A 15,140-nucleotide genomic window follows, 5' to 3' on the forward strand; every position below is an offset into this window, starting at 1 on the left:
GTGAAAAGGACAGATTAGAAATGCAAGTAAAAATGATTCTTTTTTTAAAAGAGAGGAATGAGTGAGGTCATCTTTAAGGCCCCTTCTATTCCTAAAATCTAGGGTTTTATGAATACTAGGAATAAGGAATTTTGGATTAAATATATTATTTTCTGATTCAGTTCTTCCCAAACTACCATCCAGTTTGAAGAGTGCATGTAAAGAGCCAAGAATCTTGACATTGGTTGTTGAATTCCAAATAATCCCAAAATTGATTGTAGGCCAGTCCTCTCCAACCGGGGAGGATAGATAAATGCCATTACAGGAAAGAGAGAGTCTGAGGCATTAAAGAGACAGGTGCAAGGAGCTGAAAGGTGCCGCCGTGTTCGTGAGGCTGGAGGGAGGTGAAGGGAGCGGTGGTGAGAGATGATCCCAGAAGGCTTCGGACAAGCGTGGAGGGAGGAGGTGGAGGGGAGCGGACACCCTCGGAATTCAAGAAGAGCTTTGCTTTTCTCTATAACAATAGTGTGTGCCTCAGAGAAGCGCTGGTTGATGAAGGCAAAGGAGTCTCCACGTTTACTCTCAGAAAAGATGCGGGCAGAGATCCATTCAGGGAAGGGGACAGGGAGGTTGGCTCGCCACGCTCCTTATAGTAGGGACAGGAGAAGCGTGCCCCCTCTGCGTGGCAACTCCGTCTCTGTCACTCTCCGGAGGCTTGTGGAGTTAGGGGAGAGGGCAGAGGAGAGCGCAGGGAGGAGACGCGGAGTCAAGCAGGGAGGGAAACACCTAGGTCCCGAGGGCCTCGCACCTGAGCCTCACTGGTGGGAGAGGAACCGAGCTGGGCCGGACAGGGGCGGGGCCCGAGCCACAAACCAATCATCTCGGCCCGGGCGTCTTCCCTCCGACTCCGGCTCCCACCCCACCTTACCCCTTCCTCCCCCTCTGGGCCACGAGACCGCCTCGGTCTTTTCCGTTCGCCTTTCGGCTTCTTTCGGCTCTCTCCCTCGAGAGAACTGGGAACTCGGGGAAAAGAGTTTGTCGCCGTTCCTTCCGGGACTGGGAGGCCGGCGGGCGGGCTCCTGGGGGGCTAGGCTGGCGGAGCCGCACGCGGCTGCCGGAGCTGCCGCACTCACCTGGGCTAAGGGCCGGTGCCAAGCGCAGCTCCCACTCCTGCGGCGTAAGTAGGCTCCTGACCCCGTAACTCTGGGCTTTTCTGGACAGTGGGATTGGCGGGGGGGGGGAGGGGGGCGCTGTCCCTCCCTCCCCGCGGCGGACCGGGGCGTTCCTGGGTCTGGACAGGTTCTCGCTTCCCGCTGGGCAAGGCGTGCACCGGGCTCTGAGCCTCCCTGCCTTGCCTGGGTGGGACGGCTCTCTCGGTGTGGTTATTATTTATTTATTGTGGAGGGTTTCGGAAGAGCCGGGCAGGGTGGTTGGCGGGCAGGTGGAGGTGTATTCTTTCTGCTCGTACCTCCCCCCCTCACTTTGGGGTCTGCAAAATTCAGTGGAGGTGGAAGAGCCCGGGGCTTGGGAACTCTCGGGGGGCGGGAGGGGGGTTTAACACCTCTGGAAGGGAAGGCTAAGCTACCTCTTTCCCCTATCCCCCAATGTCCAACTCCCAGTAAAATCTTAATTATGACGCCCTCTAGAGTACGTCCCCTCCCCATTTTACAGAAAGCGCCCCTTAGGGGCATGATCACTGAAAGTTGTGGGAAGTAGAGAGGGGCTCCAGCTGTATTTGGGGAAGGGGTGGTTATTCCTTTTGATGTGTGTGCCAGCCTTGGGGGTGTTGTGTCCCAGGATGGGGAGGGAGTGTGCCAGGAGGGCTGGGGAATACTGAGGGGCTCGGCTCCCCCTTCTCTCACCTCTCATCCCCCTTCTCGCCCCCTCCCCTTTTGTGTTTCTTCCTGCAGGGGGAGTGGCGTGGTCGCCCCCTCCCGGGGGTCGTCCTCTCTAGTTCTCCTTGGACCTGGTTGGCGCTCTGAACCTCTGCCGCGGGAAGGAGGGGAGTGCTGCTTCTGAGAGGAGGAGGTGGTGTAGTGCCGGGTATTGGGGGTGGGCTCTGGGGGGAGAGGGGCTCACCCGTCCCCTCTGGGAATATGGCGACCGGTGGCTACCGGACCAGCAGCGGCGGCAGCGGCGGCGGCACTACTAGTACCACCACTGCGGACTTCTTGGAGGAATGGAAGGCAAAGAGAGAGAAGATGCGAGCCAAGCACAACCCCCAGGGTCAGATAATGGTCCCCTCCGGCGTGGGGGGAGGAGGAGGCGGTGTGGGTAACGAGGGGGGGGTCAGCAAGCCGCTGGCTGGAGCGCTGGGGGCTCCCCCCGCCTCTGCTTCGCCCGCCACCCCGGCTAACGAGTTTAACAACAATCGCCCCCCCAGCGCGCCGGCACCTGCTAACCTCGCCCCCGGGGGCGTCAATCACACCCTCACCTCTTCTGTCCCAGCTCCGGCCCGAGTCTCCCCCGACCCCCGGAAAACCGAGGAGGAGCTCCCCACCACCTCAGCGGCAGGGGGTGCTCCCGGGGCACCCCCCATGTCACACACTGCCCCGTCGGGGAGCCGAGCCAGTCCAGATCTGGGGGCACAGCCCTCTTCGGGCGACAGGGAGGACCGGGACAATGCCAAAGAGAAAGGGAAGAGCTCTGGCCCCAGTGCCAGAAAAAGCAAGGGGCAGATCGAGAAGAGGAAGCTTCGGGAGAAGAGGCGATCCACGGGAGTGGTGAATATTCCCGCGACTGAGGTGAGTCCGGGTGAAAAGGAAGCGTCTTCCTCAGGTTTCAGCGGGCTTCTTGGATCCCTCCCTCTATCTCTTTCTTTTTCCCTCCCGGGAGCTCTTTAGCCCAGTCTTCTTCCTCCCCCCCTCCCTCTCCACCTCTGGGTGAGAATCGAGTCAGATCGGGGGGAGGGTGTAGAGAGAAATCCACCCCAAGTAAAGAGCTTCTTTGAATTTTTTAAGTTTTCAAAAACTTTGAAACACGTGTTAGGGGGCATTCCCCAGATAATCGATCCGATTCAGGATCTTTCTACACATTGGCCTTGGCTGTTTTGCTTGCTTCAGTTAAGAGAAGTTTTTGAAGTTTTGTTTGAATTTTTTTTTTTTTTTTGGTCTTTTTCTCCTTCCTCCTCCCCATTCACTGAGACCATCTCTATAAGCAAATCTGTGACTTTAGTAGAATTGAAGATAATCATTTTGCTTTGAAGTCTGAGGAAAGGTTGATTTAACTGTCCCATCTTTTACATACATATAGAAGTATCTTCTCAGAGCCTTTTTTTTTTAAAGTAAAATGTTTAAGGCATGAATAAGCACTCAGAGTTTAAATTAATTAAGGTGGCTTTTCAAAATACAGTAATTAAAAGTTTGTTTAATGGACTACTTGGAAAATCTAAATATTGAGTTCACAGCAAATATATGTAGGTATTTTGTTTTCTTCCCAAATAATTTTCAGGGATAACTCAAACACACAGGCATCATCATCCTATTGAAGAAGTAGGAGAAAAAGTTTTATCTTGTATCTTTAACCCTTCTCTACCCTTGGCTCTCCCTTTTGGTACCACAGGGGTGAATTTAAAGTTCTTGGGTCTAAAATTCATCCATGCTGCCTCATCCTTTCTATCATTATCTCTGATCATATTTTCCTTGTTTACTCCTGCTCTTTTTTGGCATTTTGTTCACTTACTTGGATAATTCAATGTACAGTTAAATTATTTAGTGCTTTTTAAATTGTACTTTGTTAAATCATTTGTGATAAATTAAGGTATATGTTTGATCAGACCTCAGTTTTGAATCTTATAGGAATTCCTGAAGTAGAAGCATGCAGCAGTTCTCTGTGTTTAAGAGGGAGAAAGATATTTTTATCAGTCAACAAAACTGTCCTCTGTGGTTTGCTACTTGCACAAAAAGATCTGGTATTCATTAAATTACTTTAAAAGGAATTCATAAGAATGGTAATCAAATTTCTAGGGATTTTTTTTTTTTTTTAGTTAAAAATATAAAGATTGTTGGGAAACTGAACACAAAGGGCTTGAGGAAAACTACATTCCTCAACTTTATTTTTAAAAAGGAGAGTTGATTATTCAATTGAAAATGGCCTGCTTCAGTTTCAAATGTTTCTCATTTTTCATCTTTCTGAGAGTTGTCAAACTATAGTATCCCTGGCTAATTTTAATGTTGTTTTTGTTATTTGGTATTTGTTCTGAAATAATTTCCTCAAGCACCATTCTTTTTATAAGAAGAGCTACGTTTGGTGGGGGAAATAAATAGGGTGTATCACGTGAGATCTTGAGAAACATCTTTTGTTAATACTCATGCCCTTAGCTAGAGAATGTAGTGCTGGGAATGTAGATGATTCCCAAGTACAATTGAGTCTAAATACTGTGGAATGTTTTCTGTTTGGGTGTTGCTAACTCCCAAATTTAATCTTCCTCTAAAAACAAACAACCCAGGGTACCATTTTTGTCTGTGGAATTTGATCCTGTTTTATTGAATAAGGAATTGAAGGCTGCCTTCTTTCAGTGGTAACCATGGGCCCTGTCTTTTACATATAGTATGACCCAACTACAACACTGTAATGTTTTTCAACAGTGCCTAATTATTAGCAAGCTCAGTCAGGGCTTGAGCACTCCCAAGATTTGTTGTGGTTTGCTTTTTAGAAAAAACTTTTTTTTTTCCTGCTAAATCATTGAAAGTTCAGAAATAGTAGCCAGATAAGGTGAGGTGTTTGGATAGGTTTGGGTTGTCCTTGGAAGATGTTCCTTTTTTTCCTTAGAGAAGTCTGCCTTGTTAAGTTTTAGTAATGAGGGTTCCACTGGACTTGTAAAGAGAGTTTTAAGTTTTGTTCTTTAGACACTAAAATACCTATGCCCACACCTTGACTTTCAAGTTGAAATCTCAAAAATCTCAAAAATCAGTTACTTAAGTTAAGAATGAAAAATAGAATTAGGTACATATCAGGCTAAGACAACTTTTCATGAGTACTTGACTAAATCAGCATAGTTAAGGTCACATTTATTATGATTTCTCCTACTATTTACTGGGTAGAAATTTCCTCTGCTTCTAGATATTTGCAAGATATTTGGAAATAATTGTAAGATTGTAGGCAAGTAAAGATAGTTAATTGAGCAGACTTTTAAGCATCTTTTATGGGAAAAATTATGTTAAATTGATGAGCTGGAAAGCAGTATTGCCTGGTGACTAGGACAAAAATCTGTAGAATTGAAAACAACTCTCCATTTTGTTCATTTGGTTTTTTATAATGTTATAATTAATTACCTTCTAACTTGTTTATGAATCAAGTGTGTTCTTGAGTGTGTACGTATGTGTATATTTATACATGTATATATGTATGTACATGCATATGTATGTATATATGTAAGAAGGTACCCTGGAAAGAGGAATTGTGGCAAAGGCTGTAGAGAATTGCCAGAAGTGTCAAGAAGACTTGGGAAAATAATCCTGTCTCTTGACACACTGGTTCTGTGACTAAAGTCACTTAACCTCTCAGTGCCCCCAGGCACCTCTCAAGACAAGTTTCAAAGCTGCTGTGCTTTAGTGGAAGGAATTTTCTTTCTTTCTGCCTCCCTTACTTCCTCCCTCTCCTCCTTTCCTCCCCTCCCTTCTTCCCCTCTCTCCCTCCCTCCTTCACTCCCTCTTTCCTTTCTTCCCTCCCTCTCTTTCTCTCCCGCTTTCTCTTTCTCTCCCTCTCTCCCCTCCTCTTTTTTTTTCTCTCCTCCCTTCTCTTCCCCCTCTCCCTTTTTTCCTGAGTTGGCCTAGAGAAATACTCTCCATATTTTCTGGATCTCCCCCTTCTGCTCATACATTACAATATTGAAGTGATTCTTAATGCTTCCTTATTAAATCATTCTTTAATTGCTCCCTCCCTTTCCTCACAATATATAAAGTTTTGAAAGCTAAGTGATTTAGATGATAGGAGAATACTGAGGAACTGTGGACTCTCCAGGGTCCTAACTTTTGGGGTTGAGGGAGGTGGTAGACAGTAAACAAACATCAAAAAGCTGGATACTAATACAAAGAGGTATCACAGTGGTATCACAGTGTATTTCATACTTTTTTGCCAAATGAGTGGTAGAAATTATATATGCTGTGAGTTTTGAGGTGGGAGAGATTATATTGGGCCTTGAAGGATTTATGGAGGAATCTTTTTTATATTTCAAAGGAAAAAAAAGATTATTTTTAAAAAAGCAGAAAAATTGCTTAATAGCTCTTTGAAATTTTGTCTGTTGCCATGTTAGGCATCTGAAGAGGAGAAAGACAAGTTCATAGGGTCTTTGTTTAAAAGTGACCCAACACCCCTCATATTACAGATTAGGAAACCCAAAGGCCAAAGAAGTTGAGGGAATTTGTCTATATGTCACCTATATTAAGCAGCAAAGCTGGTATTTGAACTGGTTCTTGATTTAATCATGTAACCTCTAATATGATTTCTTTTTGTAATTATGTTACAGAGTCTAGAGCAGTGGTTCTCAAACTTTTGTTTTCAGTATCTTTATGCCATTAAAAATTATTGAGGATCTCTCCAAAGTGTTTTTGTTTATCTGGATTATATTTATAAACATTTACCATATTGGGAATAAAAACTATTTTTGAATCTGTAGACCTTCTACAAGGGTTTCAGAGATGCCCAGAATTCTCTAGACTATACTTTGAGAATCACTGGTCTAGAGTGTTCTAGGACTTTGGTCCTTAGAGTTTTAAGTCAGCTTTAGAGATCACCTGAATTGAACTACCTCGTTTTATAGATGAAGATGCTGAATTCCAAAGAGATTTTGCCTTATCAGGTGTCACTTGGATAGTGGCAGAACAGAGACTAGAACCCAGTTCTCTCAAATCTCTCAAGGCATTTGTGGGGAACAGGTATGAAGGGAAATGAGAATAGACTTCCTGTGAATCCTATCTTCTTTTTTCATTGTTAAGCATCCTTGTGACTTTCTTAAGGTTTTGATCAGAAATGATCTTTGGGTATAGACCGATGAGGCAAATCTATATTTCATTGCCCACAGAAGCTATTCCAGATATTCTTCCCCCCCCCCCCCCCTCAAGTCCTATATACCTCTTACCCTACCCTATCAATGAAAAACCCTTGTCTCTTACTTTAATTTTAAAAAAGGTATTTGATATGATTTCTTTTTTCCTGTTTTTATTTCAAAACCCCTTAAAATCAACTACTACTTTTTTCTTTCTGTCAATTTAACAAAAGGGTTTGCCCTTCTTATCAATGTCTACTTGATCATCACCCCGTCCCAATATCAGCCATAGATACCATCCTCAGTCACCTCCATTCATACTTAGAATCTTCAATCTCTCCAACTAGTTCCTTCAGAGTGTCTTACAAAAATGCATCTCTCCCACCCTTAAAAAAAAAAAAAATAGACCCTATCAGCCCCTCAACCCATCATTCTGTATCTTTCCTGCTTTATTTCAGTCAAATACCATGGAAAAAACTATTTAAACTCACCATTTCTATTTCGTCTCTTCTTACTCTACTCCTTTGTAATATTTTTTACCTCATCACTTAATAAAAATTGCTATTCCAGTGATCTCTCATTTGTTAGACTCCTCAGTCCTAATCGTTCTCCCCTTTCAGTTCCATTTGACATTGATGGATGATTATCCTCCTCCCTGGGTTTTAGTGACATTAACCTTTCCTACTTAATTTCCTTGTTCTATGGCTGTTCCTTTCCACTCGACTTTGCTGTCCCCATCATATTCTTCTTACGTGTAAGGGTTCCTCAAAGTCTTGGGCCTTTTTCTCTGTAACCTCAACAGCTTCCTTGGTTTATTATTTCTATTCTAATGATTCCTAGATCTAAATCTATGTAACCAGATCCAGTTTCTTCCCAAAGCTCCTGTCTCACTCCAGTCTCAATTGCTTCCTCATTAACTAGATAGCTTAAACTCTAATGTTTAAAATCGAATTCTCCCCCACATATCCAATCAGTTGCCAAATCTTGTTATTTTTACCATCACAGCACTTCTCCCACTCAATCTCATCTCCACACATACTCACACACTCTTTAGGTCAAGCCTTCATCACTTTAACCCCGATTTTTCTAAGTTTCCTAATTGGTCTCATTTTAAGTCCATCTTACATTCTCCTGCCAAAATAATTCTCCTTAAGCAGAGATTTTGCCTTATGTGTCCCTCCTCATCCAATTCCAGTGGCTTCCTACTATTGCCTAAATAAAATGTAAACTTCCATGTTTCACTTTCAAAGCTTTTTACAGGTTGGCCTCCATTTATTTTTCCAGCCTCATTGAATATTACTCCCCCTCTTTCACTCTTTGAGAGCCAAGCCCTGGTGTTTTTTCTTTTTCTCACACAGGACATTTCTGAGTTCTGTTTCTGTGCTTTGTCCTAGCCATACCCCTCCTCCCCGTGTCTGGAATGCACTCCTACCTTAACCTCTGCCTCTTAGAATCTCTCTCTTTAAGATGTAGTTTTGGATTATCTTCTGCATGAAGCCTTTCCTAACTCCTTCCACTTCCCTTCCCCCCCCATAAATGTTATTACTCTCCTTCACAGACTCTCTAGTCTGTGATCACTACATATATATTTGTATTTATTAACTTTATTTTTATGTATGTGGTTTTGTTTAAGTTTATTATTTATTTTATTAAATATTTCTCATTTACATTTTAAAAAATTGTAAAAAACATTTTTTAATGTTTGAGTTCCAGATTCTTTCCTCCTTTCTCGATCATTCTCGACCTTCTTAAGAAGGCAAGCAATTTGATAACTATGCATATATATATTTTATATTCACTTGTTATCTCCCCTATTAGAATGTAAGTTTTTTTGGTGAGCAAGAGTAGTTTCATTTTTTGTACTTAATCCTATTCTTTTTTCTTTATTCTTGTACTTGAAGGGCCTTACAACAGTACTTGATGTTCTGTAGTTTTTAAATAAATGTTTGTTTATTGATTATAAATAGCTGAATGAGAAAAAAAAAGAACAGTGAAGCTGTAGAATAGCATAGTGATACTTGTGTAATCTATCAGTGTGTCAAAGATTATAATTGTAGAGAGGTGTCCACTTTCATTAATAAAAGAAGTTTACTCACTTGGGAGTTCCCTTTCTCTATAGATTCACTTTTTAAAATATGTCCTTGAATCCCTGGAATGTCCCCAAAATCCTTTCAATGGAGTCTTCAAGGTCAAAGCTATTTTCATAATAATGCTAAGATGTTATTTATCTATTAAAATACTCCTCTATTTGCCAATTACATATCTGTATGAAGCCAGATTTCTTTGTGTATTTCCACCAAAACAGCACATTACTGTTGATCAGATGCAGAAGCAGATGAGAATCCAAAACCAGATATTAGCAAAAATGTATAAAACAGTGTCATTCTTCTCACTAATTTTCCTTTTGGAAAACTTATTTTTTTCATAAAAATGTTATTTATGGTGACATATAATGGAGTATTTTTATTTGAATATTAAATAAATATTATAAAAACTTACTGTTTTTAGTTTCTAATATATATTTTATATATATTAGACTCTTCATGACTCCATTTAGGGTTTTCTTGGAAAATATAGAGATTTGCTATTTTCTTCTCAAGCTCTTTTTACAGATGAGGAAATTGAGGCAATCAGGGTAAAGTGATTTGCCCAGGGTCAAGCAGTGTTTGAGGTTAAGTTTGAACTTAGAAAGAAAATGAATTTTTTTGACTCCAAACTGGCACTCTATCCACTGTGCCACCTAGTTCCCCTCAGCACTTAGAGATGGTAATAATTCACTTGGTAATTCTCAAGTAACTGTAGCTCCAACACTACTTAGTAGGCCCGATAGCTCCAAATAGATTAAAAAAAAAAACAAAACCCACCCACAACACCTTTTGGTATGGCCATTATTTTCCAGACTGTCTACCTTTCTATGTGATGAGTCAGGAGAGAAACTATTAATGACTCAGAGCTGGAGAAAAATGGACCTGTGAATAGGATAGTTAAAATACAGACTTACTAAGGTTACTGTGCTAGAAGAATGAAACCAGACTTGAGTCCCGCAGTTTTTTCTTTTGATGTTATAGTTTCATTTTCAATAGATTGTCTTAGTACTTTACCCCATGAAAAGTATAAAGAGACTACATAAAAAAGGATACAAAGTTCCAAGAGAACAAAGACTATTTTCTTGGCCATATACAGTTAATCTTAGTGCTACAACATTACTAGAATTAAGAAGATAAAAACTGAATTGGTTGAGGCATTGAATAAATGGACCAATCTGAGCTATATAGTCATTCTTGATCAGGTAAATCCCATTCCTTCAATGAATTAGTCATACTCTATACTTTCTCTAGCTCTTTATGGAGATATTACACTGCTTATTTAGCAGTAGGCCTAAGTGGGTCAGGAAATAGAGATGAAACATTTGTGCTACGTATTAAAGGATTTTTGGGGGAAGGAAGTTTGGTATTATTGGTAAAAATGAAAGTTGGAGATTTTTCTCCCCCTCCATCTCAATCCTTTCACCTCTCATTTATCATAAATGTGAACCACATAGACCAATATTTAATTGGTAATGTTAGAATCTGTGATTGAGGCAGGCAGTTTGTAAATAGTTATTTATATGCTGGATTATTTTTACAAATGGTGCCTGGGAACTTCAACAGTCCTAACTTAGTCATTCTCTTTTGATGGATGAAAAAAACTTTCTTTGAATGTTTTGTCAAGGTGTTCTTTTCAGAGGAGAGAAGGGTATATAAGCAAACTTGTCACATGCCACTTACATTTTGGACTGGCCAGTTGTTCAGTAAGGGCACTCCAAGTCACAAAGCACTTCATCTATTCCCTCTTCTTTCCACTCCCATTGTTGTTTTTATTGTTAGACTCATAGGGGTCATTTTCCTGACCTTAGTGTCCCATCTTGATAGCTACTATTCCTCTAAGCACAAGCCATTTTGCATATCTTTACAGGAGCATTTAGATGATTTACTAGTTTCTTTTCGTAAGAGGAAAAACAAATACACTACAGATCCAAATGACCTCATTTCAAAGGAGGAAGCTAGTAATACTTAAATATATTGAAAAGAAAAAAAAAATTGATCAAACATTGGTCTTCCTATAGTATTAAAATTGTTTTTTGGTATATAATAAGTATAATATACTTTCTTTAATTAGCACACAATTATAAATGATATTTAGAAAAAATGTTGGTTTTGGAGTCAAAGAGCCTCTGCTTCTGTATATGACTGTGGACATGTTATGTAGCTAAAATTGGTTTCATCATCTGTAAAATGAGTTGTATGAAATGGATTTCTACTTTTAAATCTATGATTCCATGAACTCTTTGCCAAGGGCAGAATAATGGAATTTCAGACTTGGAAATGACTCCTACTTAGTCCAGATGATACCGTCACCAAAATCCTAATTACAATAAATTGCATAAGTAGTCTTCCCATCTGGTCATAGAGAGATGGCTCAGTGGGTAAAGCTCTAGGCCTGGAGTTAGGCAGGTCTGAGTTCATATGTGATCTCAGGAACTCATAACTTAACCTCTTTCTACCTCAGTTTCTCTAACTGTGAAATGGGAAAAATAGTAGCCTACTTCCCATAGTTGTTATAAGCATTTTTTGCCTATAATGAGATTTGTGAAGCACTGAACACGGTGCTGGTACATAGTAAGCACATAAATAAATGCTTGTTTCCTTCTTTCTTTTTCTTGAGCCCTCCAGCATGGGGGAACCTATGATTTTCTGAGTATTCTTCTTTTTGTATATATCTTATGCTTTAGGGAATGCTACCTTTAGGAAAGCTAGCATTTAAATTTCAACTCATCAAGCATTCATTAAGTTCCTACTATGTGCAAAAGGGCATGACGTTAAAAAAATCAAAATCGCTTTTGCCTTCATGTAACTTCATGTATCTAAGCCATGTACCTAGCCACAGTTTGAAGTCAGTTTAGATGAGAACACTTACCAAAAAGTAATCTTCCAGCCTCCACACCCCACTCCACTTAGTGGAACTTCTAATATAAATTCTTAAATTATTCCAGCATATTGAACTGTTGAGAACTGCAATATGACCTCTGTTCATTTTGGTGAATGTTTAAACTCTGATCTTTGGCCAGGAGTACATATCAGGAAAGACAACAATGACACTGATGAATGTCCAAGTAGAACATTAGTTCCCTTTTTGCTGCTTTCAGGACAGTCTACAAAAAGAATTCATTCTCTGGCCTTAGGGATTATGTTTTTGGCCATTAAACCATTACTACTACAGATTACACCTATTTATTTTCCTCCACCTTTTCAGGCTTCCTCAGGCTGCTCATCATTATTTTCATCCTTGAACCTGGATGGAAAGAATCACAAATATATAACAAATTGTGTATCAACAGTAGAACTGATAAGATTCTACATTTTGTGGTCATTCTGCAAATATCTTTGATGTAAAAATATATATATCCCTTTTGTATTTAGATCATAATCCTTGCTGAAATTGCCTCCCTATCCTTTTGCCATGGAACAAAATAAAACAATTAAGCCAAAACTGGGGGAAAAAAGCCTAGAAACTTGGTGATTCAAAGTATTCCAAGGAATAATAAAAAATATTATTAGATGTTTGTATTCCACACTATCTTTTCTTTGTGTATAATCCATCTTGAAGATATAATTAGTAATAATTGAACTATCTTTGTCTCATTTTTAGGTTGTTGCTTGATAGCACTTTGAAAGTTTTGTTTGATTTATATCCTGAGAACAACAACTTGATAATTGAGTTGAGGTTGTACAGTAGCTGAATCATCTAGTTAGTAGACTCTTTATATGAATTTTAGAGGCTAAGGATGCATTTTGAAGATTCAGAATCCCAGGGTCTGATCTTTTGGATTATAGAGTAGAGCCAGAAAGAGCTTTGGAGAACACATTTGTTGTAATAAATAAGGAAAATGAGATCCAAGACTTTGAGCCCCCTCAAATCAAATAAGTGGTAAATCAATAAGTAGCACAGGTGGGGTTTGAATCCAAGCTTTCCCCCTACTATATCATATCCATTTATGTGATCTTGTCTCAGACACTTCTTAAGCAGCAAAATGGTCCTACTGGACTAGATGAAGGCACTAAAGCCCTATGAGGTCTCCAAAGAGCCAGAATTTGTCTACACTGAGAAAAGAAGTGGAATGGTAATAGGGTATAAGTAAAGGATACAAAGATGGATCAGTGATAAATTGAGTTGACCAGGTCAGAATTAAAAGTCCCCTTAAGGGAGTAGTGGGAGAAAAGTTGGAATAGATAGGTTAAAGATTAAATGTTGGAGGATTTGGAATGTCAAACCAAGTAGTTTTCAATTTTTATACTAAGGATTCTGGGAAGTCATGTCAACTTTTGAGGGCAATAGGTTATCCTTGCAGTCTTTTGAATGTTAATTAGATGCTAGTAGTAGAATGGAGTACCTAGTGAGGAAAGATCTTAGATGACTAATAGATTACACATGAGATAATTAAGTCTAGAAGGGAAATGATGGATATGAGAAACATACCATGCTAGAATCACAGAAATTTACAATTTTATTATTCCAGTTTAGAAGAATTCCTTAGAGATTTAATCCATATTTTATAGCTGAAGAAACTGTAGCCCAGAAAGAAAAAAAAAACCCAGGAAGGTCACATAGTGACAAAAGCAAAACTAACAGATGGATCTTCTTACTCCCAGCATTTTATGTGTTATATTGGGGGTTTCCCTGATAGACGGTAAGCATCTGTTTCCTCACTGTCTTCCCTATTATCACTTCATTATCAATCCACATACAATGATTACTTTCTAAATGAGTCTGGTCAAAAAGACAGGCAAATATTCAGCTATCTCTTGTTATAGTAAATATTCTCTAAAGAAAATTTTATAAGTAAATGTTCTCTTCTTTTTTAATCCTAAAAGAAAACTGGCTCCTTGGAAATGACTTATAGCATTAGACATTTGCCTGGGGCACTGAGAGGTTGTGACTTGTAAAGAGGATGAGTGAATTCAGATCTTCCTAACTGCAAGGTCTTTCTTTTATTCATTATTAACACACTTTCCTTTCTAAGTTCTTACAAATTGAATGCAGAATTTAATTTTTTTCCCTCCCTGATTTTGTATGTTCTAAAATTTTTATTTCCCACTTTTACTTCATAAAACTTGACTGTGTAATTTGTTGATATGTTCATATTAAATGGGGAACATGTAAAGTTAAGGAGCGAATTATCCAATCTTTGTTGATCATTGGAGGCTTGGGAAAACACTGGTCTGGCAACTGAATTCTATCTAAAATACTCAACAGATTAATTGATTTATTAATCAACATTCTCATGATCTACCAAGAGAGAGACATTGGCTTTGGAATAATTACTTACATTTAAATCATTTGTTTCATTGTCCATGTGATCTTGGGCAAATAATTGAACCTATTTGGGTTTCACTTATCCTTAGTTGTAAAATGAAAGGGGATAGAGTAGATATACTCTGAGGTTCTGGTGATGCTTACTACAAAATTAATATTGGACCTGAAGTCAGGAAAGGCCTGCCTTTGAATCCTACCACAGACATTAGTGTGACCCTGGTCTAGTCATCTAACCAGTATCTGCCTCAGTTTTCTCATCTATAAAATGATTATTATAAAGATAAAAGATATTTGTAGAGCACTTTACAAACCTTTAAATGATAGATGATAGTTATTTTTGTTATTACTTATGAAACCTTTATTTTTCTCAAACAGAGGAGCTAAGAATAGGTCCAAATCTAGAAGTGACCCTTATAAGAGATAATTTATAATGGTACTTATGTGACCAGAACACATAAGCAAAGAACTTAGAATAAAAAAAGTGTCCTGATAATATGTAATCTATGTTTATTTATATACTGTATTGGAAGTTGTTATATGTTAAGGGAAAGTAAAATGCTAGGTGTTTTACCACTATTAAAAAATACTTTTAAAAAAGAGGAATTAGCCAGTGTTTCCTAGTACAGTCTAGGAGAGAGAGAAAAGAGAAATGTGGTATGATTTTTCAATAATTAAAAATTAGCTTTTTTTTTTAACAGAAACTTCTAGAGTACAAAAAATAATTCATTAATTTACTAGTGCTTAATAGAAATATCCCTTAAGGACATCCAATTCCCTTTGTTCTCTAATTCTGAGATATCTAAGATAATAATAAGATGTCTTA

The 15,140-nt window shown here is 39.3% G+C and overlaps 1 protein-coding gene across 6 annotated transcripts in view; it reads left to right on the top strand.

Annotated features, from left to right (window-relative positions):
- The first annotated feature begins 727 nt into the window (after positions 1 to 727).
- The window catches only part of PAWR (pro-apoptotic WT1 regulator), a 138,549-nt gene continuing 124,136 nt past the window's right edge, over positions 728 to 15,140 (top strand). For 2 of the 6 annotated variants that reach the window (XM_031939498.1, XM_031939502.1), the window contains exon 1: positions 1,671 to 2,723. In XM_031939498.1, the coding sequence (XP_031795358.1) occupies positions 2,076 to 2,723 (648 nt within the window). In that variant the 5' untranslated portion in view covers positions 1,671 to 2,075. Of the gene's footprint in view, positions 1,157 to 1,225; positions 1,356 to 1,642; positions 2,724 to 15,140 lie in introns of those variants that run through there. The other 4 variants (XM_031939500.1, XM_031939501.1, XM_031939499.1 and 1 more) reach the window with 4 other exon arrangements.

This window comes from Sarcophilus harrisii, chromosome 5 (assembly GCF_902635505.1).
Source record: "Sarcophilus harrisii chromosome 5, mSarHar1.11, whole genome shotgun sequence".
In the NCBI taxonomy this organism is placed as follows: Eukaryota; Metazoa; Chordata; class Mammalia; order Dasyuromorphia; family Dasyuridae; genus Sarcophilus; species Sarcophilus harrisii.